The sequence below is a fragment of the Phalacrocorax carbo genome, chromosome 22 (assembly GCF_963921805.1).
Source record: "Phalacrocorax carbo chromosome 22, bPhaCar2.1, whole genome shotgun sequence".
Classification (NCBI taxonomy): domain Eukaryota; kingdom Metazoa; phylum Chordata; class Aves; order Suliformes; family Phalacrocoracidae; genus Phalacrocorax; species Phalacrocorax carbo.
In genome coordinates this window covers 2622747-2646078 of record NC_087534.1, presented here as the reverse complement: position 1 = coordinate 2646078, position 23332 = coordinate 2622747, and the positions used below count along the sequence as shown (strand labels likewise).

General features: G+C 67.5%; 1 protein-coding gene across 4 annotated transcripts; it reads left to right on the top strand.

Annotated features, from left to right (window-relative positions):
• Positions 1–429: 429 nt before the first annotated feature.
• On the top strand, positions 430–23158 carry COL16A1 (collagen type XVI alpha 1 chain). 4 transcript variants are annotated; one of them, XM_064471141.1, is made up of 71 exons: positions 430–625; positions 1641–1753; positions 3773–3835; positions 3981–4098; positions 5874–5997; positions 6087–6362; positions 6455–6535; positions 6867–6998; positions 7463–7516; positions 8527–8562; positions 9038–9064; positions 9244–9306; positions 9489–9530; positions 9611–9655; positions 9898–9933; positions 10081–10143; positions 10280–10324; positions 10404–10499; positions 10644–10682; positions 10961–11005; positions 11270–11305; positions 11496–11612; positions 11718–11753; positions 11833–11868; positions 11957–12061; positions 12171–12215; positions 12344–12379; positions 12478–12531; positions 12724–12840; positions 12918–12953; positions 13090–13197; positions 13310–13432; positions 13509–13562; positions 13632–13673; positions 13751–13786; positions 14019–14072; positions 14141–14209; positions 14332–14385; positions 14533–14559; positions 14637–14702; positions 14783–14836; positions 14931–14984; positions 15069–15122; positions 15209–15253; positions 15349–15465; positions 15968–16003; positions 16209–16289; positions 16466–16510; positions 16876–16920; positions 18385–18438; positions 18546–18599; positions 18954–19007; positions 19137–19181; positions 19292–19345; positions 19446–19481; positions 19778–19840; positions 19992–20063; positions 20265–20318; positions 20412–20456; positions 20705–20749; positions 20862–20915; positions 20996–21049; positions 21186–21236; positions 21389–21478; positions 21597–21632; positions 21772–21816; positions 21923–22111; positions 22191–22257; positions 22345–22521; positions 22611–22688; positions 22778–23158. In XM_064471141.1, exons 2-71 carry the CDS (start codon positions 1678–1680, stop codon positions 22978–22980), a joined length of 4863 nt encoding a protein of 1620 aa, XP_064327211.1. In that variant the 5' UTR covers positions 430–625; positions 1641–1677; the 3' UTR covers positions 22981–23158. The 4 variants fall into 4 exon arrangements, with proteins under 4 accessions (XP_064327211.1, XP_064327214.1, XP_064327213.1 ...); XM_064471143.1 differs by lacking the exon at positions 430–625 and adding an exon at positions 656–727; XM_064471142.1 differs by lacking the exon at positions 430–625 and adding an exon at positions 753–810.
• Positions 23159–23332: the final 174 nt, after the last annotated feature.

The window sequence follows — 23332 nt, the reverse complement described above, 5'->3', positions numbered from 1 at the left end:
GGGCTGGGTGCCCCGATGCCGCAGGGTCTGCCCAGGGCTGCTCCTGGCATGGCCGGGCGCTGCGGTCCGGTGCTGCGCCGGCGAAGGAGCATCCCTGGAGGGACACCCTCCTCCCCACAGTGGCACTCATTCTGGCCAGCGACGCCATCACAGGTGCCAGCACCCGGGTCCCCTCTGGTCCCTGGGGGGAGGATGGGATGCCATCCACAGAGATGGCAGCCACGGGGTGGGGTTCACCCCCATCCCGGGGAATGGGGTGCCCCGCTCGCCCCCCGCAGGGGGTTCCCTCCTCCGGGCGGGGGTCCAGCCCCCGGGGGAGGGGGGAAGGTGGGGTGGGGAGGGCGCTGCAGGAGGAGGCGCCCAGGGGGGAGGAAGAGGAGGAGGAGGAGGGCGGGGATGCGAAGGCGGGCGGTGGTTCGGTTCCCCCCGGGCTGGGGAGGCGGAGGGCGGGCAGCCGCCGGGGGGACGGCTCGGGCCCCCCCCAGAGGGAGGCGGGGAAGGCGGCGGGGGCGGCGCGGCGGAGCTCCCGGTGTCCCGCGGCTCTCCCACCGCCCCGGCCCGGCCGGACCCGCGGCACCGCCCGCTCCCTCCCCGCCGGCCCCGGGTCCCGCCGAGCACCGCGCAGGTGAGCCCCGGGCCCGCCCTGCGCCCCCGGGCACGGGGAGCGGGGCAGAGCCCGGCCCCGCCGTCGGGCGGGCGCCGAACGGGGGGCTCCCCCTAGTTAATGGTAATTAATCACCGCCCCGGGGAGGGCGGGCCGGGGACGGCGTCCCGGAGCCGTGGGGACCCGCCGGTGCGGAGGGTGCGGGGGTAGGAGAGGCGGGGTGCAGGCGGGGGCGCACGGGGGGCAGCGGTGGGTGCAGGGGGTGCGGGGGGAGCAGAGGTGGGTGCATGGTGGGCAGGGGGTGCCAGGCCAGGGGAGCCAGTTGGCAGGAGAGGGGAGCCGGGAGGTGCGGGAGGTTCGGGGCAGGGGAGCTGGGGCGCAGGCAGGGAAGAGCCGGGGGGTGCCGAAGAGCTGGGTGCGGGCAGGGCAGAGGTAGGACCGCTGGTCGCGGGGGTCCCGGACCGCTGGGACGAAGGGATGCGTGTCCCGCTCTTGCGGCGGCGAGCGAAGCCGAGCGTGTTGGGTCTGTCACAACGCCCGGCTCCGGCTGCCTGCAGCCCTGCCTTGCCTCGTGGCAGGAAGCAGGCAGGAGGGAGGCCAGGTTGGGGTGACCTGCAGGGCCTGGGCCACCCTGGGGATCCACACGGGACCGCGGGATAAAACAGGAGGGAGTGAGACCTTCTCCTGGGGGTCCTGCTCTTGAGGCACCCGGTTCTGCTCTGGGGTGCCCCAGCTTCTGCATTTCCAGATGTTTGGAGTAAAACTGGGTGCTGGGGTTGGACTGAACCGGTGAATGCCGGGATGCTGGGGCTCGCCCAGTGTGCTTGGGCTGGGTACAGAGCAGATGGGGGATCCAGCAGTGGATGGAGGCCACACTGACCCCCAAAACTTGACCAAGACATGGCTGAGTGGGTCAGCATCAACTCTCTGCTGGTGGCTTTGCTGGCAGTGTCCCAGTGTGGGCAAGCTCCGGGGGTTGCGGGATGGTGCCCACCATGTGCCTGTACCGCTGCTGCCTGATCCCTCTCCCTTGCAGGCAGCCGTGTCGGCCCCGAGCTGCTGCAGCGGGGACCATGAGGGGTCTCTGGGCCCTCGCGCTCGCAGGGCTCATCAGCGCCTGCGAGGGGAAGGAGCTGCCACTGGCAGAAGGTAAGGGGCACTGGGAGCGAAGGCTTGGGGTCTGCACAGGGGCAGCCCCCTCCTTGCCTGCTCCCAGGAAGAGGAGGGCTGGTCACATCCAGGGATCACGGGGTAGAGGTGGCCAGGGGACACCGTGAGCCATGCCAGGTCCCCACGTGCCCGGACCACATGCAGAGGCACGCTGGCGGCCGGAGAAGCAGCTGCGGACATCAGCTCTCTGCTGAGCCCCGGCTGTCCTGGCTTTGGGACTTTGCTCAGCATCCCGGGCGGGCAGGGGGCCAGGGAGAGCTGAGCGAGCCTTGCTGCGGGGAGCCAGCCCGGGGACACCCCACCATCGCCCCCGCAGCGGCCGAGCACCGGGAACGCCCCGTGGCCCAGGCCGTGCTCACGGCCATGGGGCGCTTGCTGCCAGCTGGCGGCGAAGGCAGCGCCGTCCGGCAGCGTATGCAGGAGCCGGATCCGGGCAGAAGCGAGCGAGGACTGCTCTGTAGGTGAGCCAGGACCGCTCGGGGCAGCGGCGAGGATGCACAGAGCTCCTGAGGGGCTTTCGGCCTCTGGCTGCGAGGTGGGAAGAGGTTTGGCCATGGTGTACGCCAACGATGGAGGGCTCGGGGCTGTCCCCATGCAGCTGGGGTCAGGGAGACGATGACTGAGCCCACAGGGTCCCCGCCAAGGCCTCCCTGGCTGTGGGGCCGCTGCGCTTGGATCCCAGTGTGGGGCCGGCCGCAGCTCAGGGTGAGCTCGAGGCGGATGGCGGGGAGGAGCTGCTGGCAGCGAAGCTGTGGTTGCATCAGTCTTTGCGGGGGTGGAGCGGTGGCTCGTCCCGGCAGGGCCCGGGGGCTTTGCCCATGCAAGGGACTCCATGGCTGGCACCAGCACCCGCTGTCCAGTGCGGCACGCCTGGCTCTGGGCCCTTCGTTAGGGAAATGAGGGCTGGGGCGATGAGTTTTTACTTTAGGGGCAGCGCTGGGGCTGGGAGAGGCTTCAAAGCAGATCAGCCTGGGGGTGATTTATGCCTTGCTTGGATGATCTCACTGCCAGCAGGAGGGAGATCTGCCCCTGGCTGCGACATGTGCCTGCGGGGCCAGCTCCGGTACTGCAGCCCCTGCTGCTGCCGCAGTGCCGGGGGTCCCGAGGGCGAGGGGCACCTCCCTGCACCGCTGCTGGCTGCGTGCGAGCGAGTGGTCAGCCTGTGGGAGAAGCGCTGTGGTGGTGCCCGGTTCTCAGGCGGAGGTGGAGGTGGGCAGTGGGGCCACAGGGGCCAGAGCTGCACCCTGGAACAGTGAGGACCGGGAAGGAGGCGGGTGAATCATCAAGGGCCATCCCTGCTTCACAGAATGGAGACAAAACAAATTCCTCCTCCAATACCCCCTTGTTTCCTTGCCTATCTCACACCTCCCAACATCTGGTTGCATCCAGTGGAGATGGATTAACGCTGCTAAAGGAATAATATATCAACGCAGTTGCAAACAGCGCCGGTGTGATCGCGACTGACACGGCATTCCCTGCAGCTCAGCCTCTTGCCATCCCCCGGCCTGGCCCTTACTCCTGTCCCCTGGGGCCACCAGGTCTGAAGATGTCACCAGGATGGGACAGGAAGGCCAGCGGTCAGCTCTGGGTGCCATCTCCCCACCTTGGGTGCTCATGGCGCCTGTCCGAGTCTCCTGATGCTGATTTCAGCCACGGGGCTGTTTTGAGGCAAAACACGCAGCAACTGGGAAAAGCATTTCACCTGGTGAACTTGCTGTGGGAGGTGGCTGGGGCCAGCTCTGAGCTCACCCTCTGTCCCTTCCAAACCCGCTGCTTTGCTCCTGGAGGGCTGTTTGCAAGGAGCCAGTGCTGCCGTGGGAGCTGTATTTGCTGCCCGGTGGCTGCCAGCGGCCTCGGCGTGCCGGGGGGCCAGGGCGAGCTCCCAGCAGCACCCCGAGACCCGCTGGGGCCTGGGGGGCTCCGCACGGTCTGACCCTGCTAATACAGCCTCCCCATGCCCCCGGGGACACCACGGTGATGCGCTGATTTGCCTTGCAGGGGAGCCATGCCCACAGCTCTGGGATGAGGATCTGGTTGGGGACAAGTATGAGAACATAACGGGTAAGGAAAGCCCCTCTTGCCGCACAGACGGGGGCTCTGCACAGCCCTGACTCCCCGGGGATGGGCTCCGTACCCTGCCTGGAGAGCATCAGCCCTCGGCACCCATGCCAGGGCCAGATCTCACCCCCTCCGCTCTGTCCTGCAGGTTTTAACCTGATTAAAAGGTTCGACCTGCTGAAGATCTCCTCCATCAAGAAAGTCCACAACCCGAGGGGGCCGGTGGTGCTGCGACTGGGTGCCGTGCCGCTGGTCCAGCCCACGCGGTGAGTGCGGGCGGCTCGTGGGCTCGCCTTTAGTGGCCAGAGTGCTGCCGAGCACCGTCCCCATGTGTTTTAAGAATGGGGCCCGAGTGAAGCTCATTAGGCTTTGCCCTTAACTGGTGCTGGAGAGGCCAGGCAGCTCTGTGGCACCCGGGGGGATGCAGAGGTGCTGGTGGTGCAGCCCTGGGGCTGCCCAAGCCACCTTCATCCTAGAAAGTAAATCATGGGCTGCAGCAGCTCGGCTGGGTCGTGGCCAGCCCTTATGCAATCGCTGCTCTGTGGCTGCTCTGTGGCTGCTCTCCTCACCTTGGCAGGCACTCTCTGGGGTCTAGACAAGCTTGAAATGCCGCACAGCTCCGAGCAGGCACTGCCGGGTTTGCTGGGGCCACAGGTTTGCTGAGGGAGGCACACAGAGGCCAGCCCTCAGCCCCATCGTCTCCAGCACGTCCTGCACAGCCGTGCCCGAGGGGCAGAGGCTGGCAGGAATGCTGCAGCGTGGCAAGATGGGATCAGGTCCGCGTCCTCGGGAGCTGTTCCTAGAGGAAGCTGCTGTGGTTTGCACGCCTGCCTCCTCCAGCCTGCCTGTCCACACATCGCCCCAGGGCTGGCACACCGCTACACCGGGCACGGGGCTCTCCCAAGGGCAAAGGAGGCCCAGCCTTGGCTCCTGACCTGGGCAGACATGTCCTTAGATGACTTCGAGATGGCAGATTCTCTGGGCTGGGGTTGTTCTTGGCCAGGTGCCTGTGGCAGCCCAGAGCAAGCCCTGGGGAGCGCACAGCGTGAGGGTGGCCCCAGCAGCTGACGTGTGAGTCCCGGGTGGGCACCCATGGGTGCTCCTCTGCCCTGGACCTGCCCTTGGGTGCCCCACAAGGACAGCCCCACGCCCTGCAGGGAGCAGAGGGGACTGATGGGTCTGGCTTGCTTCCCATGCCTTGATCCCGCTCCAGAGCGGTGGCTTGGAAAGTCGCTGGTGTGGTGGAGCTGAGGCCAGGAGCTGAGTGGAGCCCGAAGCAAGTATTTCCAGCGGTTGAGCAGGCTGTGGGCATGGTCCCACTGGGGAACGGCTGCCCTGCTCCTCGCCATGCGAGTGGGGACCAGGCTGCTGGCGGGAGGCTGGCGCCACGGCTGCCCACTGCCCACCGCCTGCGTGGGAGCATCCGTCCCATGGAGCCCATGGGGTCAGGGACACATTTCCCGGCTGCCTGAGGCCAAAATTCTGTATTGTGGTGATAAGTGCATGGCTCCGGGTGCTGCAGCTGCCCCAGGAGGGCTGTGTTTGGGGGTGCACGGTGGAGATGGCATCTGTGCCTTGGGGCAGGGATAGGGATGGTGGTTGAGGGTGCCTGGGGCAGGCTGGGCTCAGTCCCCTCCACTGCATGCATGTCCAGCCGGCACTAGGGATGCAGGTCTGCGCTTTGAGGGGATGGTCTGAGCTCCCCGTGCTGTGCCAGGACGGGAGGAAGCGTCTCTGCCGTCTGCCTCGTGTTCAGCTCCTGTTGCATAAGTGCTGGCGTCTCCGGCAGCCACAGCCCGCGCGTCCGGCTGAGACACAAACAGCTCCGGGTCCAGGCGCTGCCACGTGGGGCCGGGACTGGATCCTCCCCGATGGCATCTGTGGTGCCACTGATGGGGACAGACCCCAAGCGGGACCCATGGGGGCCGTTGCGGTGATGCTGCCAGAAAGTGCCATGTGGGTGGGGGTGTCGGGGCCATTGCGAACACCAGCGTCGGAGCTCGGTGCGGGGTCTGGCTGCCCCTGACGCCTGTCCCCACAGGCAGGTGTTTCCCCATGGGCTGCCCCCCGCCTTCACCCTTGTCCTCACCTTGCTGCTGAAGAAGAACAGCACCGGGGAGCACTGGTACCTCTTCCAGGTCACCGACCGGCAGGGCTACCCCCAGGTAGGGCCCCAGGGCAGCAGGACATGCCATCAGCGAGGGGACAGCTGGAAGCCATCCCTGAGCACGGTGTTGTCCCCCTCTCTGCCCAGCTCTCCCTGGCTGTGCACGGCCCCGAGAAGAGCCTGGAGTTTCAGGCCAGGTCCCCGGGAGCTGCATTCGTCAGCGCCATCTTCGCGGGGAAGGCCGTGGCGTCCCTCTTCGACGGGCGGTGGCACAAGGTGGTGGTGGCCGTGCAGAGCCGCGCCATCTCCATCCACCTCGACTGCGCCTCCATCTCCTCCAAGCCTCTGGCACCCTGGCGGGCACTCACCCCGGAGGGCAACACCTTCCTGGGGCTGGATGCCACGCGTGGCACCCCAATCCGGGTGAGTCCCCATGGGGGTGCCGGCACGCTCTGCCTGTGATGCAGGATCTGTCCCTGCATGCCCCTGACCTGCTGCCCCCCTTCCCACTGCAGTTTGACCTCCAGCAAGCTCAGATCTACTGCGACGCCGAGCTGGCCAGGCAGGAGGGGTGCTGCGAGATCTCAGCCAGCGGGGTGAGTTACCCCCAAGCCCCCATCCGGGTCCCGGCTGGGCCCTGGCATTGCCCTGCATGACTGGGGTTTTCCCCAGAGGGGAAGCAGGCATGGTGAGGGCAGGTCTCCCAGCCAGAGCTCCCCTGGGGGTCACCTCCTGCCCGCAGTGGCAGGGGACACAGGGCAGCTTTCTCCAGTCCTGGGACATCACTCGATGCCCGTCCCCATGGCCGGTGCAGGGCACGGTGCAGGATGCATCCCTCTCCCAAATCACACTGGGTGCTCGGGCAGGGCTGGGGCTCCCAGCTCTCACCCCAGCAGCCCCCCATGACCCTCCCCTCTTTCCTGTCAGTGCCTTGTGGAAGTGCCCAAGACCCGTCGTCAAGCAGAGCTGATGCAGAGCAGCAACCTCATCGAGATCTCGCCGCAGCCCGAGGGCCGGGTGTACACCCGCTGCTTCTGCCTGGAGGAGCCGCTGGGCGCGGTGAGCTCCTGCATCCCTCCGGCAGCTTGGCCTAGGTCCCCGTCCCGGCGTGGGATGCTCCCGGCGCCACAGGGCGGGCAGCACTCGGCTGCTGTGCGGGTGCCTGGTGCTGCCGGGCCGGCAGCCACGTTGATTCAGCCCCTGGAAAAGCCCTGTCTCACATTTTCCACCACGCCAGGCTCGGTGCGAGGGGAGGGAGGGAGCTGGCGGCGGCCAGACGCCAGGGAGCGAGGGAGGGGAGGGCTCCTGCCGCCCCGCTGCCGGTCCGCACTGGCTGAGCTGCTGGCTCGGGGCTCAGCCTGGGGCAGATCGCACCCATGGGTGCCCCAGGCAGGATAACCTAAGGGTGCACGGGCAGGTAGCACCTGGGGGTGCACAGGCAGCATAATCCAGGGTGCATGGGGAGGTATCACCCAGGGGTGCACAGGCAGGTAGCACCCACGGGTGCTCTGCTCTCTCCACAGGAGCCAGTTAGGACCTCGGGGAGGACTGGCCTGAGGGGAGATCACGGGGAGAAGGTGAGGGCAGGTGGAAAAGGGTGTCCCAGCCTGGCTGTGTCAGTGCCAGCATGCCTGGCTCTGCTCCCCTTCCTCCTGCCGGCGCCGTGCCGGGGCCCGTCTGCACCCCAGTCTGGGTCTGTCCCTGCTCTGTTCAGGAACTTTTGGCTGCTGCCAGAGCTGCAGGGATGCCTGCAGAAGCGGCTGCTCTGCTCCCCCGAGCAGGAATTGAGGCCCCACTTAACTCTCCGCCGCTGCTGGAGCGATCCCAGCCATGGCCAAGGGCCTCTTTGTTCCCTCCAAGCATCTCCAGAGCGCTGCTGGAACTGGGAAGCATCACCAGCGTGCTCCATGCCCCGTCCTTGCGTGGCCCCATCCCCCCGGGGTTGTTGCATCCCAATGGTGGGATTCTGCTGGGGATCCCCAGGATGCAAACCAGGTCCCACAGCATGGGCTGGAGGCTGTGCAGCTGCAGGGGCTATGGACCTGCCTGGCTTTTCACCCTCTGCTCTGTGTCACTTCCCCACAGGGTGACAGGGATCCCACCCCCCAGCATCTGGGGGCACCCAGCGAGGGGGTGAGGTGTGGGGCTGGCCTCAGCTGGGGGATGGGAGCCTAGGGAGGCTGTGCTCAGCTCTGCCAGCACCCAGGCATGGGATGTGGGCAGCCCCATCCTGCCTGGCCCCGGTCCCATGGGAGCACGCTGGAGTGGTGGGTTTGGCCCAGCGGAGCTGTGGTCAAGCCCCAAAGCCGCAGGGAGAGCCGGGTACCAGGCCAGCCGCTCTCCTCACCTCCCTGGGGATGCAGGCGGGGGAAATACTCTCCTGGCTTCTCCCTCCTCTGCCCCAGGCATCCCTCTGTGCCCACGAGCACCCAGGGCTGGTGGGGGGAGATGGCACTGGGTGAGCCCAGCGGGTTTGGGGTGCCCAGGGGAGCAGGGCAGTGGCTGCGGGGTTGTGGGTGCTGTAGGGTTGTGGGTGCCATGGGCAGTGCATGGAGTCAGTGCAAGCCTCCACCCCTGTCTTTCCCAGTGCCCACCGTGCTCGCCGCAGACAGCCTCGGCAAACGTGAGTGTGCAACCGGGCAGCGCCGGGCTGTGCTGGTGGGAGGAGATGGGGTCCCTGACCCCATTTGCTGGGGCTGGGCTGTGAGCTGGGGCAGGCAAAAGCCACCAGGGTGAGTGTCACAGGGCTGGGGGTGTCACCTGATGCTCTGCCATCGCTGCCAGCCCCCTGTGACCCATGGCTCCTCCCAGCCCAGGGCCTGGCAACATCTGGCTGTGGGGAAGGTCTCTGATCCCTTCCAGCTGCGGCCCCATTCTTGTGGCAACCTCTGGCTGGAGGCGTGGGGCCGATGGCAGGGGGGACGGTGGATGTTTGGGACCCTGTGTGCCCTATGGGACTCCCAGGGTGGCACTTGGGGAGAGGGTGTTGGGAGGGTGCGGACTGCAACGGGACGGGGGCTCTCTCCTGCTGCTGTTTGGAGGCAGCTTGCCCCTGCAGGGCTCTGGCACTGCGGGACACCTCTCTCCTCTCTCCCTAGGTCACGCTTGGTCCCCCAGGTCCAAAGGTAGGTTTGTCACCCCCCAGGACATGCAGAGTCTAGCTCTGGCAGGGACGTGGCCACGCAGACCCTCGACTGTGACCGGAGCATCCCTGCCCGGGAGCCGTGGGCCCTGCTGTGAGCACACGTGTGGACATGGGGACACCCTTCCCCACCTCGTCACCCGCACCTCCCCTCTCTTGCAGGGTGGGAAGGGCGAGCGCGGCCTTCCCGGCACTGCTGGCAGCAAGGGGGAGAAAGGCGACCGCGTGAGTGTCCCTGGCCGTGTCCCAAGCAGGGACCCCTCCTGTTGCGGGGCTGCTCCCTGTGGGGGTCTGTAGCACACAGGGGTCCTGCTGCTCTGGGGAGCACTCCTGCCCCCCATGGCCCCCCGTCCTTGGCCATGGGCAGTGCAGGCAGAGCCCCTGAGCCACCTCCCCTCCTCCCACAGGGCGCTGACTGCGTGCGCACCCACCCTGGTGGCCCCATGCAGGTAAGACCCCCCCATCATCTGCATATCCCCACCCTGGCTCTGCTGACTCCCCTCACCCACTCCCTCCTCATCCTCCCCAGTGCGCCGAGGGGCCACAGGGCGAGAAGGGACAGCGTGGAGAGGCGGTAAGTGATGCTCAGCAGATGGGGCCGTGGTGCGGGGACCTGGCGGTGCTTCCCCTGCCGCGTCTCGTGCGTACCCCAGGCTGGGGCGTGGGGCTCCGACCCCAAGGAGGCAGCTCAGTGGGTGGTGGTGGGATGAAAGGAGCGGTGGTGTGAGCAGGAGGGAAGCCCCGCACGAGCCCACCCATGGGCACCTGCATGAGCCCACCCATGGGCACCCACTTTCCCCTGCTGTTCCCACGCAGGGGCTCCCGGGGGCAGCTGGTGCTGATGGGCAGAAGGTAAGTCCAGCCTACCCGTGGGTCCTGGTATTGCAGCGAGGACGACTGCTCTGTGGGTCCTGGGACAGTGGCAGAGGTGCCAGGACCTGCCGGTGCCAACCCGGGTAGCATGGGAGATGGCATGGGTGATGTCCTTCTGTCCCACAGGGTCAGAAGGGTGAGAAGGGCGACGGGGGACTGCAGGGCAAGCCGGGGCGCCCAGGGCGCGATGTGAGTAGTGCTGGGTGGTATCTGGGCATCCCCTGGGGCACCCCTTGGACCGGCGGGGTCTGTCCGCTGGACCAGCCCTGTGGCGTGCACGGCGCTGCACTTGCCGAGCTTTCATGTTCTGCTCCCCTCCCGGCAGGGCCGGCCTGGAGAGATTTGCGTAGTGGGTCCCAAGGGCCAGAAGGTAGGTAGGAGCTTGGGTGGGTGGGAGGGTGGGGGCAGCCAGCAGCAGCACTGGCACTGACACCCCCTTTGCCTTGCAGGGTGACCCTGGCCTCGTGGGACCCGAGGGGCTGGCTGGTGAGCCGGGGCCCCCAGGGAAGCCAGGCTCGCCGGGCATCGGCTTTCCAGGGAAGCCGGTAAGGACTCCCATGCTGTGGGGCTGCGCCCGAGCAGTATCCCTGGCTTAGGAGGGGGTGAGGTGCCCCCCGCCAGGGCTCTGCGATGGGGCTGGTTGGCTGGGGTGCTCAGGCATGGCTAACTCCGTCCTCTCTCCCCTTCAGGGTGACCCAGGTGGCCCCCCGGGTCCAAAGGGAGAAAAGGTGAGTGGGGGGGAAAGGGGTCCCGACCCCGTCCTGCCTGAGGGCAGCTCAGAGCGCAGGCGGTGGGTTGTGCCGGGGATCCCCAGCTGGAGCCGGATCTGCCGCAGCTGAGTCAGTGCTGGCTCACGGTGCCGCTGGCTGGGCAAGACCCAGCTGGGTGGCCCAGGGCTTGGCTTGGTGGGGCAGCAAGCCCCCCTGGGGGGAGAAGGGTGCTGGGGGTGCCAAGGGCCATGGCTTTCTCCCTTGCTGGGCTCAGGCTCTCCCATCTCTGGCTCCAGGGCAGCTCCGGAGCTCCTGGACCTGGAGGATCGCCTGGGACACCCGTGAGTATCGTGAGCCTGGAGCCAAAGCCCGGGGTCAGGGATGGCTTTCTTGGCTCGGGATCAGGGCTGCTTGGCCAGAGTAACAGCGGGATCCAAGCCCAGGCGCGGAGAGGGGTTTGGGAGAGTCGGCAGCCTCGTTTGAGGCTGGGACCGTCCTGTGCCGTGGCTGGTGGCAGGGGTTGAGGGGGGCTGGGTGGCATTGCCAGGGCAAACCTTGGTCTCAGGGCTCCCTGAAGCAGCCCCATCCCTGCCTTCTTCCCACAGGGACCCCCCGGCGTCCTGGGGCCAAAAGGAGACAAGGTAGGTGCAGCGGCAAGGTGGCCCAAGGGGGGGCTGTGCCATGCCTCGCTGTGCCACGGCCACGGCAGCCCCTGCCAGCCCAGCTCCACCGTGGTGCCCATCGCCTGGACTCGGGGCTGCTTGGGGCATCTCGGGGGCCACCCCAAGGACTCCCCAGCCTGGGGTTGCATCTCACTGTCCCTGCGGGCAGGGCGAGCCATGCGAAGTATGTCCCACCGTCTCCGAGGGGATGCTCAGTGCCACTGGCCTACCTGGCAAGCCGGGACCCAGAGGAGCACCCGGAGCACCCGGCAAGGACGGGGTCTCGGTGAGTCTGAACCCAGTGGCTTGTGGGTGGGCACGCAGGGTGGAGGGCAGAGCCGGGTCTCATGTCGGCATCCCTAATGCTTCCCCTTTGTTTCCCCCTCCCCAGGACAGACCCGGCCCCGCAGGACCCAAAGGGGACAGGGTAGGTGACGTGGGGCTGAGGGGTGGGCTGGCTCATCCCCAGCCGGAGCGGGGGCCCAGCTCCTCTGTTTCATCCCCAGGGAGATCCCGGCATCCAGGGGATAAAAGGAGAGAAGGTGAGTGTCTGTCCTTCCATCCCACCCACCTGCTCAGCAGGCAGCCCCTGTGGTCCCCCTGAGCCGTGCCCTCTCCCTACCCTCGCAGGGGGACTCCTGCCTGTCCTGCGATGCCCGCGTCCTCGCCGCGCTGCTGCGGGGTCCCACCGAGGGGGTCGAGGGTGAGCCGGCGCCGCTGCCGCCGGCGCTGCCGGTGAGTACACAGGGAGGGCTGAGCACCCCTCTCCCGTGCTGGAGGGGTGCCCCGGCTGCCCTGGGGCTGCGCAGGTGCTGGGTGTGTAACCATGGGGGGCTTTTGGCAGGGTGAAGCAGGGCTTCCTGCGCTGGCCGGCGTCAAAGGCGAGAAGGTGAGTGACCTCAACACCCACCCTGCTTTCTGCGCCCCCCGAGGGAGCAGCAATGGCTGCGTCGCCCCATGGGGTCGGGGCAGCCTCGGCTTCCTCTGGGGCCTGTCCCTGACCCGCATGTCTTGCAGGGAGATGGCGGCCAGGAGGGACCCATGGGCAGACCAGTGAGTAGGGGTGCAGGGTGGGTGCTGGGAGCCCGGCATGTGCAGGAGCCGGGCACTGGGGGCCACAGTTCCACCTCTGCCATGGCTTCTCTGTGCAGGGGCTCCCAGGAGACAAGGGTGATCCAGGCGTTCAGGGGCTCAAAGGAGAGAAGGTGAGCTCTGCAGTGGGGACCCCCTGGAACCCCGCTCCCTGCCCCATCCCTCAAACCTCCGCGGCTGAGACCCATGCAACTCATTGCATGGGACAGCCGTGAGATGGGGAGGGCAGCAGGGGCTGCGGACCCCCCGCCCTGCAGTGCTCCGGCCCCCAAAGCCACGCTCCGACTGGGATGTCCCCTCCACAGGGCGAGCCGTGCGGGCAGTGCCCTCCCGCACCACAGGCCCTCGAAGGGGCAGCGACGGTGCTGGCTGTGCCTGGACCGCCGGGGGAGAGGGGCCAGGGCGGCCCCCCGGGCAGAGCGGTGAGTCCCCCCCGCCAAGATCGCAGGTCCCCATTTTGGGGGATGCTCTGGACTGACCCGTTCCTCCGTTCCCCCAGGGCAGACCTGGTGATGCTGGCCAGAAAGGACAGAAGGTGAGAGGGAGTGGGTGGGGAGCTCCGGCAGGGCTGGGGGTGGCAGAGGGGACTGTGACCCCACCAAGAATGTGGGGCTGGAGGAGTGCTGTGTGCCCCCCTGCCCTGTGCCAGCCTTGTCCCCTCTCTTTGCCAGGGGGACGCAGGCAGCCCCGGGGACCCAGGCACCCCAGGAATGGCCGGTGTCCCGGGGCTGTCGGGTGAGCCCGGCATCAGGGGTCCAGCCGGCCCTAAAGGCGAGAAGGTGAGACCCCCCCACCCTTGCATGGGGATGCGCATCTCATCAACACAGTGTCATCCACCCCTTTCATCCCTCACCCATCCTGACCTCCCCTCCTGTGCTCCCTCCTCTGCAGGGAGATGCCTGCGAGCCCAGTCCCTCTCCACATGGGGACTTCTCAGATGTGGTCGGCATCCCAGGAAAACCAGGGGCCAAAGGGGACCAGGGCCCCCCGGGCATCGGCCAGCCGGGCAGACCCGTGAGTGCCCCCTCCCCACAGTGCCGCGGGTGCCAGGTGGCATCGTGCCCTCGGGGCTGACCTCGGTGTGTTTTAGGGGAAGCCGGGACTGCCGGGGGTTCAGGGCCCTGCTGGGCTGAAGGGGCTGCAGGTGAGTAGGGCTGTGGGGAGCCAGGGGCGTGGGGCTTTGGGGCCGCTCACTGCCCCTCTGTCTCCCTAGGGAGAGCCAGGACCGCGGGGGATCGGCCAGCCAGGACCGCAGGTGGGTGTGTGGGGCGCCTGTGCCGTGCCGTGCCGTGCCGTGCCACTCTGCCAGCTCTCATGCACTATTTTTCCCAGGGAGAGCCTGGGAGCACTGGACCACCCGGGACACCCGTAAGTAGCATTTTGGGCTGCCCAGCCATGGGAGATGGGGCAGCCGCCAGCCCCCCGGTTCCTGCGAGCGGCTGGACTGCACCCCTGCAGCATCAACCCCGCAGTGTGGGCAGTGGCAGTGGGGGTCCTGGGCAGACCACCCTGGGGACAGCACTGTCACCACAGCTTGATGGGTGGGAAGCAGGGCTGGCTGGAGCTGGCAGGGGGAGCTAATGCCCTCTTCTGCCCCCAGGGCCCCCCCGGACCCCAGGGCCCCCCAGGAATGGTGGCAGAGAAAGGTGCTAAGGTAAGGGAGCATCCCCCAGCCCTCCCTCCCCATCCTGCCCCCCCACTCCTGCTGTCCTTCCTCTGCAGGGATCTCCGGGCCCCAAAGGTGCCGTGGGACCCCCTGGGCCACCAGGGATGACCGTCACAGGGTCACCAGTAAGTCCTGTCCTCCAGGACGGGCATCGCCGTCCTCCCCCAGCCCCTTGACACTGGCTTAAAATCGCCGTGCCGCGGTCTGAGCGTGGAGCTGAGCTTCCTCACCCTCCTCTTCCTCGCAGGGCCCTGAAGGGCAGCGGGGCCTCCCCGGGGTGCCCGGGTCCAGCGGGCAGCCGGTACGTACAGGGGGTGGCGGAGGGGCCGTGCCTGCGAGCGCGGTGCTGAGCTGCTGTGTCCCGGTGCTCACCCTGCCGTGGGGGGGGGGGCATGGCGGGGGCCGCTGGCCGCCTGCTAATGCACATCTCTGGTTTTCCTCCTTGCAGGGAGAGAAGGGTGCCCAGGGTGAGAAGGTGAGTTGGGGTTGGGGTCGAGCCGTACCCCCTTGCCACCCACCCATCCTCTCTGCCATCACCTTCTCTGTCTGCAGGGAGACCCCGGGGAGTGCGCCTGCCCACCCGGTCCCCGCCAGGACCCCAGCTACACTGGGATGCCGGTAAGCACCGCAATGCCCATGGGCACCCCCCGGCTATGATTCACACCCACTGAACGTTTTCCCCCTTCTCTTGGCCCCAGGGAGCCCCAGGACTGTGGACCGGGATGTCCTGGCAGCCGCAGCCAGGCCCTCAGGTGGGTGCTGCCCCCACTGCGCTGTGCCCACCGGCCCCTACCCCCCACCGCCTCACCCCCTGCCTCTCTGCATTTGTGTTTTGGGGTGTTGCAGGGTCCCCCAGGAGCCCCCGGGCCCCCTGGCCCCCCCGGAGCCCCAGGCCGCCAGGTGAGCAATGGGAGATGGGAGGAGGAGCTCCTGCCTGGCATTTAGCGCAAGGTTTAAATAGTCAAGCTCTCTCCCTGGCTTTAGGGGATGCCAGGACACAACGGTTTACCAGGACTGCCTGGACCAGCTGGAGACCTGGTAGGTAGTGGCTGTGCCCGCCGTGGCTGCCCATCCTGCTCCCCTCAGCTCGGGGACCATCCCCTTCCCTCCTGCATCTCTTCCAGGGGCCACTGGCCCTCGTGGCCGAGAGGAACATCGAGGTGCTGAAGGTGAGAGCATGCAGATCGGGCACCTTGCCGCCATGGGTCATGCCTGGGGGACTCCGAGCCCCTCAGGGTGCCTCTGACTCCCTGCCTCCTCCCAGACCCTCTGTGGTGACTGCGTCCAGCTGCAGGCAGCCTTCAGAGCACCCAGCAGCGTCAAGGGGGAGAAGGGGGACAGGGGCATGCCAGGCGCCCCCGGCAGCGAGAGCTGCGCCCATGTGAGTATTTGCCCACCTCTGGGTGGGAATCCCGGTGCCCAAAATCACCTGGTCCTGGTGGGTCTTGGTGTGAAGTGCAGAGATGCTCCTGAGCTCCTGGGCATCAGCTCACAAGGCAGCTGTGCAAAGCAGCAGGCACTTGCTGGGCTGGCCATGCTCTGGGCACACTTTGGCCACGCTCTGGGCACGCTGGTCCTGCCCGGTGTGGCAGTCGTGCAAAGCCGCAGGCGTTTGCAGGGCTGGGCACGCTCCAGGCACGCTCTGGGCACGCTGGTCCTGCCCGGTGTGCAGGCAGGCTCCCACGCACAGCTCCCACCTGCCGGGATGGGGTCCCCAGGGAGGGTGATGGGGTTGTCCTGTTCAAGGGCTGGTCAGGCTGGAGGAGTGGGTGCTGAGCACCCGAGGGGTGTGGGATGTGGGGCTCTATGCCCTGCTGTGCCCCATGGCTCCTCCAGTGCATCCCTGCAGGGGATCCCCAGGTGACTCCTGGGTTTTCTTCCAGTGCTTCGCCCAGTTCCCGAGAGCCGAGGAGGCGCGGGTGAGTGAACCATGCTGCCCTGCACCCTCTCCCTGCCCCTGGGACAGAGCTGCTACCCTAGTCTGGCTCCCCAGTCCCCAGGGTGCTGCAGGGGTGGTCCGTGCTGGGGCAGGAGCTGGCACTGTACCCCCGTTGTGGGAGCAGCTGGAGCTTTGGGGAGCAGAGGTTGCTTTGGGGGGCACTCATGTGTTCCCGCTCCCTGCAGGGTGACAACCCTGACCCGGACTGCGTGGGCAATCCCGGGCTGCCAGGCACCCCGGGCATCCCCGGCGAGAGAGGCGAGCAGGTGAGTACACTCCCCATCCGCAGCGCTGCCTTGTTCCTCCCGTTGTCCCGCCGTCCCAGCCCTTCCCGGTGGGCGCAGGGGCCATGACTGGTCCCTCGGTGCCCCTCGGAGCTGGAGCAGTGCCAGGTCCCTGTCCCCACATGGCGGTCATGCCTACTGTACCCATCTCTCCCCAGGGCTCACCGGGACTTCGAGGACCCCCAGGGCCACCTGGGCCCATCGTAAGTACCCCTGCACGGGGCGGGGGGCTGCTGGGCTGCACGGGCATCATGTTATGGTCCTGGGGAGCTTGGAGCCCCTCACTGCAAGTTGCCAAGGGGGCCCAGCACCCTGCCCCAAGGCCGTGGTGATGGGCAGAGGGCCGGGGCCATGGTGAGGCAGAGGTGTAGCATGGCACGGTTGTCCCCCAGCAAGTCTGAAGATAGAGGCGAAGGTGCTGCCAGCCCAGAGACGGAGCAGGAGCCCGGCTTGGTGGGAGGCCGAGGCTGAGCTGGCCCATGCCCAGCCACTCTGCAGCGCCCCGAGGGCTCAGCCCAGGCTCCTGGGTGCCGTTTCCAGGCTGTGACCTCCCTGTTTCTCCCCTCAGGGCCCCCCAGGCTTTCCTGGAACGCCTGGCGCACCCGGACTGCCCGTAAGGACCCAGCACGGCTCTGCTCTGTGCTCTCTGTCGCTGCCGCTTGGTTTGGCTGTGTGCCCTGTCCCTGTCCCCCCTGGGAGCAGCCGCAGCCCAGCTGCTTCCCTCCCCTTCCACCCCATCTCCATCCTCCCATTTCCACCTCTTCCATCCCCATGCAGGGGGTCTCAGCGGACCTGGGGTCTGCAGGCTCTGGAATGCTCTTTCTGAGCTCAGGGACCTGGTGCTGGCACTCGCCAGCCCCGGTGCGGCTGCCCACGGTGCCCTGTGTTGGGGCCCTTCACCGCTGCGGGACCCAGGTGTGCCAGGGCTGGCTGCAGCCCCTGGCTGGCCCGGCTCGGCTGTGCTCGGTGTGCTGGGGACCTGCTGCCCCAGCTTGGGGCCCGTGGCTCATCACAGCTCCCATGGGGTGCACTGGGTGCACCAGATGGCACCTGGCTGCTGCCCCTTCCCCAGCTGCCCCCGGGGACTATACCCTCGTGTGTGCTGGGAGATCCCCCCGTGCAGCTGGTGCTGCCTGGGATTCACCCTCTTCTTCCCCTGGTCCCCAGCTCCTCTGGGGTCAGCCAGCCTCCACCACCATCCCCATCTTGATCATCATCTCCATCTTGATCATCATCTCCATCTTGATCGTCATCTCCATCTTCATTTTCATCCTCATCTTCATCCTCCTGCTCCCACTCGTGCTCCCTCGTAGCACGAGGTGGGGCTATGCCAGCGGCACTCAGAGGATCCTGCCCTCCCTCACCCGTGCCAGCCGTGTCCTGCTCCTGTCCCCTCATCCACTAATGTCACCGTAACACCACAGTCTGTGTGGGTCTCTGTGGGTCTGTGTGGGTCATCGCTCTGCGGTGTGCCAGTGTGTCCTGTCCAGCCTCCACCGCCTCGGTACCATGTCACCCCACTAACCCGCCCCAGCGGTCCCGTGACACGGAGCCCGGGGGCTCCCGGCTGTCACCCGAGTCACCCGTGCCTGGGAGGACGGGGAGGCAGCGGGTGCCACCAGGCCGGAGCTCTGGTCTGAAGCATGTCCTGGGCAGTGGCCGGGGTGCCAGGAGCTGGGCACCCCACGCAGCCCCCACCCAAGGCTGAGCTTTCCACGGCTCCGTGGCACCGGGGCTGCCTGTGGGTCCTACCCGCCGGCCACAACCTGGGGGGCACAGGCAGCAGTGACCTGTGTCTGGGTGTAGGTGTAGCTGGCTACGTGTGGGCGTTGAGCCCGGTGCACCTGGCTGGCGCCGTGCCTGGAGGGAGCCCAGCTGGGTGCCGAGCGAGTCCTCCCCGGTGCCTGGAGGTGCTGGGCAGGCTGGGGCCAGCGCAGGCTGGTGGTGATCACAGACCCCATGGGCTGTGCCCGGGTCCTTGGCCCCTGCGCTCTGCCTGGCTGTGCTGCCAGGTGGGCACGGCCCTGGGCAGGGGCCGCAGCAGACCCCCTGCAGCTGCTCTATTCTCCCTCTGAAGGGTCTCCAGGGGGAACGTGGCCCTGCTGGGCTTGCTGGAGCCAAAGGGGAGCCGGTGAGTGGTGGTGGAGGAGGGGATGGGGGGACACTGGTGCCCCATGGGCTTTGGGCACCTGGCTTGGGGCATTGGAGGTGGCTCAGCATCATCTTCCTCCTGCACAGGGACCTCCAGGGCAGCCCGGCTACCCCGGTGCAACGGGTCCCCCCGGCCTTCCTGTGAGTACCTGCCAGTCCCCAGCCACCTTGTGTGTACCCACATCCCTCCCTGGTGCTCACTGAGGCCCCCCATGCTGCCAGGCATGGGCAGGCGGCCCGGGGACCCCAGCAGGCACCAAGCACCGTGCCCCCGCGGGGCTCATCCCAGTCCCACACATCCCCCATGCCCTATCCATTGCCCATCTGTCCACTCCATCCATCTGTGCCCCGTGCATGCCCTGTCTTTGCCCCATCCTTCCCCGTCCACCCCCACACCCCATCCATGCCCCATCTGTCCCCCCACCACCTGGCTGTGCCCCGTGTCCCAGCTTGTCCCCTTTGCTGTGCGGGGCCTTCATCTTCTTCCTTCCCCAGGGCATCAAAGGCGAGCGAGGCTACGTGGGTCCCCCTGGGGAGAAGGGGGAACTGGTGAGTCTCTTGAGGCCATGCTGCTGGGGGCAGAGGGGCTGGGGGCTCTCCCAGGTGCCCCCCTTGCCATGGGCACTGGAGCTGAGGTCCTTCGCCACATCTATCTGACTCCACTCCTCCCCTTCTCAGGGACCCCCTGGCTTGGATGGCCTCCCCGGTCCCACGGGACCAGCGGTAAGTGCCCACCCGGATCGGCTCCTGGGGGTCTGTGGTGGCAGGGTACCAGGGAGTGGCTGCGGGTGCAGCAAGGTGCTTCCCACCCACCTCAGCTCCTCTCTCCGTAGGGGCCGAGGGGCGAACGTGGGCTCCCGGGCAGTGCTGGTGAGAAGGGGGACCAGGTGAGCATCCCCGAGGGGCCCACGGGGACAGGGATCCCCGGGACCCCTGTCGGGTAGGATGTGGCCGTCGGGGTCCCGCTCAGCTCTCCTCTCTCTGCAGGGTTTCCAGGGCCAGCCTGGCTTCCCAGGGCCACCGGTGAGTACATCCCACCAGGGCTGTGGGGTGCAATGCTCCAGCACAGTGGGGTATCCCCAGGAGACGATGCTCAGCCCTGGCTGTGCGCCCCCATGTCCCCATGGGGCAGGGGAGCCAGCCAGTGATGGGGACAGGGGTTTCTCCGAGACAGACACGGGCATGTCCCATGGGACAGGGTGTGGAGAGCAGCCCCAGAGCAAACCCATTAAAATTAGTTTGGAGACATCAGGCTGTGCGGGGCTGGGTTCTCCCACCATGATGCCCCCTCCCTCACTTAACACCCCACTTCTCTTTAGGGGCCCCCTGGCTTTCCAGGGAAGGTCGGTCCAGCTGGACCACCGGGACCTGCAGCTGAGAAGGTGAGTGCCATGGGTGAGTGCCACTGGGACGAGGCTGGGTGGTGGCACTGCTCATCCCTCGGGCTGGTGGCTGGGTTTGGCCCCTGCTCTGCAGGGTGGCTGAGGGGCACCCAGCCCAGGCTGCTCCCGTGACCTTCTCTGGCTCTTGCAGGGCAGCGAGGGCATGCGTGGGCCCACAGGGATGCCAGGGCCCCCCGGACCCCCTGGACCACCGGGCATCCAGGTAAGATTCCCCCATGCCACCCCTGGGGGCAGAGGTGACAGGACCACCAGTATCATCGTGCTCTTGGGCGACCGCTGCTGCCTGGACCCTGTCCCTGGGGACCTGTTTCCATGGCCTGGGGTGCCCAGAGTGGGTCCCTTGGGGACCCCCCAGAGCCCCTTGGTGCAAACCACCCTCTGACACCCCCTCTTGTCCCTGCAGGGCCCTGCTGGCTTGGAAGGACTGGACGGCAAGGATGGCAAGCCAGGGTTGCGGGTGAGGTTCTGGGGCTCTCCCGGTTGCTGTCAGGGGGGCTGCCACCCTGCAACCCACCCAGGACACCCTTAACCCCCATCTCTTTCTTCTCAGGGTGACCCCGGCCCCCCTGGGCCACCAGGGATGATGGGTCCTCCGGTGAGTGACAGCCCTCCTTGTCACCCCTCTCTGGTGCTTGGTGCCTGGCATGTCCCTGCAGCCAGGACCGGGTGTCCCCTGAGCTAGGACTGCCCCACTGTGTGCTGCCAGGGACACTGAGCCCGAGGGGGTGGGTGGGCATCCCCCTCCAGCGTGGTGCTGCAAGTCGGGGTCCCCGCAGAGACCTTGGACTGCCTTGGTCTGCTCATGGGAGCTGGGACCCCCACCCAGCTCTTTTTTCCCTTCAGGGCTTCAAGGGGAAGACGGGGCACCCGGGTCTCCCAGGACCAAAGGTTAGTGATGGTGGCGATGGGAGACGCTTGGTGGTGACAGCCCCGAGGACCTCAGTCCTGGGCCAGGGTCTCCACGCACTGCGCTGCCAGCAGCGTCCCTTCCTACTTTCAGGGTGACTGCGGCAAACCCGGACCCCCAGGGAGCACGGGCCAGCCGGGAGCAGAGGTGAGGCAAGGGATGGGTGGGCATGGGAGCCCTGAGCTAGGTGAGCCCTGTGCTGGCCCTCATCACGCTGCCTTCCTCAGGGTGACCCTGGACCCATGGGACCCCAAGGCCGGCAGGGACCCCCAGGGCTCATCGTAAGTTGGATGTGCTCCCCACAGCACACTAGGACGGTGCCCATGGCAGGGAGCATGGCAGGGCCTCCCTCTGGCACAGGGAGTGGGGGCATCTCCACGGCCCCCTCCATCTGACACCCCTCTCTCTGCCCCCCAGGGACCCCCCGGCAGCCCGGGGCAGCCAGGTCCCGCTGGCCTCGCCGGAGTGGTGAGTACTGCCTGGGGCTGGACCTTGCCCAGCCGCATCCCCAGCTAGGGGATGTGGGGGCCAGGTGGGTGCCTCAGAGGGTGGGCTTGGGTGTCACCGTCCCCATCCTGCGCTGACTCTGATGCTCCAGGCTCTCTCCTGCCTCCCCACAGGGGCTGAAGGGCGAGCGGGGCTCCACAGGGGAGCGAGGTCTACCAGGGATGCCAGGACAGCCGGGACCCCCAGGCCACCCAGGACCGCCGGTGAGTGCAGCAGGGTGTGTGTAAGGGGGTGCAGACCCCTGCACCCCAGAGCAGTGGGTGTACTGAGACCAGTACCATGATGGTCACCCTCTCACACTGCCCCTCTTTGATTTTGCAGGGGGAGCAGGGGCCAGATGGACCCATTGGTAAAGAGGTACGAGCAGGGGCTCTGCAGCTTTCCTGCCTGGTGGGATCCAGGGCTGAACCGTGGCATCTTCTGGCCTGGCCATGGTGGCCCCAGGGTGCCTGTGCAGGAGACGTTGCTGCCACCCCGCTCCTCTGTGTCTCCCCAGGGCCCCCCAGGAAAACCTGGCATGGCAGGACCGGCTGGCCAGAAGGTGAGGGGAGAGCCCAGCTGTGCCATCATGGCCATCCTGGTGCCCCGCAGCCCCGTGTGGGGCTGGGGATGCCAGGGCTGAGCCCTGCATCTCCACATCTCTGCAGGGCGAAGCTGGATCCCCAGGCGAGAGAGGCTACCCCGGGGAGAAGGGCAGAGCAGGCATGCCTGGGGGGCCAGGGAAGAGCGGCTCCATGGGCCTTGTGGGGCCACGGGGACCTGCAGGAGAGAGGGGCCCCCCTGGCTCACCAGGACCTGCAGGCAGCCCTGGGCTGCCAGGACCCCCAGGGATGATGGTAAGGGGGGGAAGACAGGGTGCAGGACCCTGTCCCCCCACAGGGCCTGGTGGCAATGGCCCTTGGTGTGTGTCCCCAGGGAGACGTGGTGAATTACGATGAGATCAAGAGATTCATCCAGCAAGAGCTGAGCAAGATGTTTGACGGTAATGGGGGGGCGGGGGCGGGGGCTGGTTGCACCCCAGCATCACCTCGTCCCCACCGGTGCTGAGTGTGGCCGCCTCTCCCTGCAGAGCGGATGGCGTATTACACCTCCCGGCTGCACTTCCCAGTGGAGATGGTGGCATCCCCAGGGAGACCTGGTCCCCCCGGGAAGGACGGGCTGCCTGGCCGGCCAGGACCCCCCGGCTCCCCAGGGATGCCAGGGCAGATTGGCAGAGAGGGGCGGCAGGGTGTCCCGGGCATGCGGGGTAGGTGCTGCTCCCTGGGGCATTCCCGGGGTCCCCAAGCACCGCGGTTGCGCCTTGGTCTCACTCCTTTTCATCCACCTCTCCTCCAGGTGAGCCAGGCGCCAAAGGAGAGAAAGGGGAGAAAGGCGTGGGGATGATGGGGGACAGCGGCCCCCCGGGACCCCCAGGTGAGCCCCATCCCGCGGCAGGGCAGGTGGGGGGACGCTGGGTCTCACTGCCAGTGCTGCACCCTGCCACCTCCCTCTGTCTCTTCCAGGTCCCCAAGGGCCACCAGGCTATGGGAAGATGGGCCCCCCAGGCCCTGTGGGACAGCAGGGCATCCCCGGCATCCCTGGCCCCCCGGGTGCCACGGGGCAGCCGGGCAAGACAGGGCACTGCAGCCCAGCGGAGTGCCTGGGTGCCGTGCCCCTGGAGCAGCCCCTCTTCCAGCCCAAAAACGTCAAGGGACCCTTTGGCTGAGGGGACCCCCATGCCCACTGCGCCCCACGCCTTTGCTGTTAATATTGTTTCCCCGCTGTGCCGGGGGCTGTGCCTGTCCCGCGGCGGGGCGGGCGGGGGGACGCGGGTGTTGTACAACTCCGTCACGATCGTGTGGGCAGGTGGATCCTGCCCGGCCAAATACACCCGTGCTGGTGCCTCCACGCCTCCCGCCTCCTTGATCTCCACCTCATCCCCATCCCTGCCTCCATCCCTGTCCCCGAGGAATGCTGCTCTGCCCAGTCCTGCAGCCCCAGCCCAGTACCTGGAGCTGAGGCCACCCCGGCTGGGAGCACCATGTCCCTGAGCCCCCGTAGCCCTGGGCCTGATGGGG

What these genes read in the sequence shown, in the direction of transcription:
- COL16A1 (XM_064471141.1), top strand. Translation starts at nt 1,678, where the DNA reads ATGAGGGGTCTCTGGGCCCTCGCGCTCGCAGGGCTCATCAGCGCCTGC. An exon ending in TGGGTCCCAAGGGCCAGAAG is followed by an intron (nt 10,325 to 10,403) that starts GTAGGTAGGAGC and finishes TTTGCCTTGCAG; the next exon opens with GGTGACCCTGGCCTCGTGGG. An exon ending in AGCCGCAGCCAGGCCCTCAG is followed by an intron (nt 14,837 to 14,930) that starts GTGGGTGCTGCC and finishes GGGGTGTTGCAG; the next exon opens with GGTCCCCCAGGAGCCCCCGG.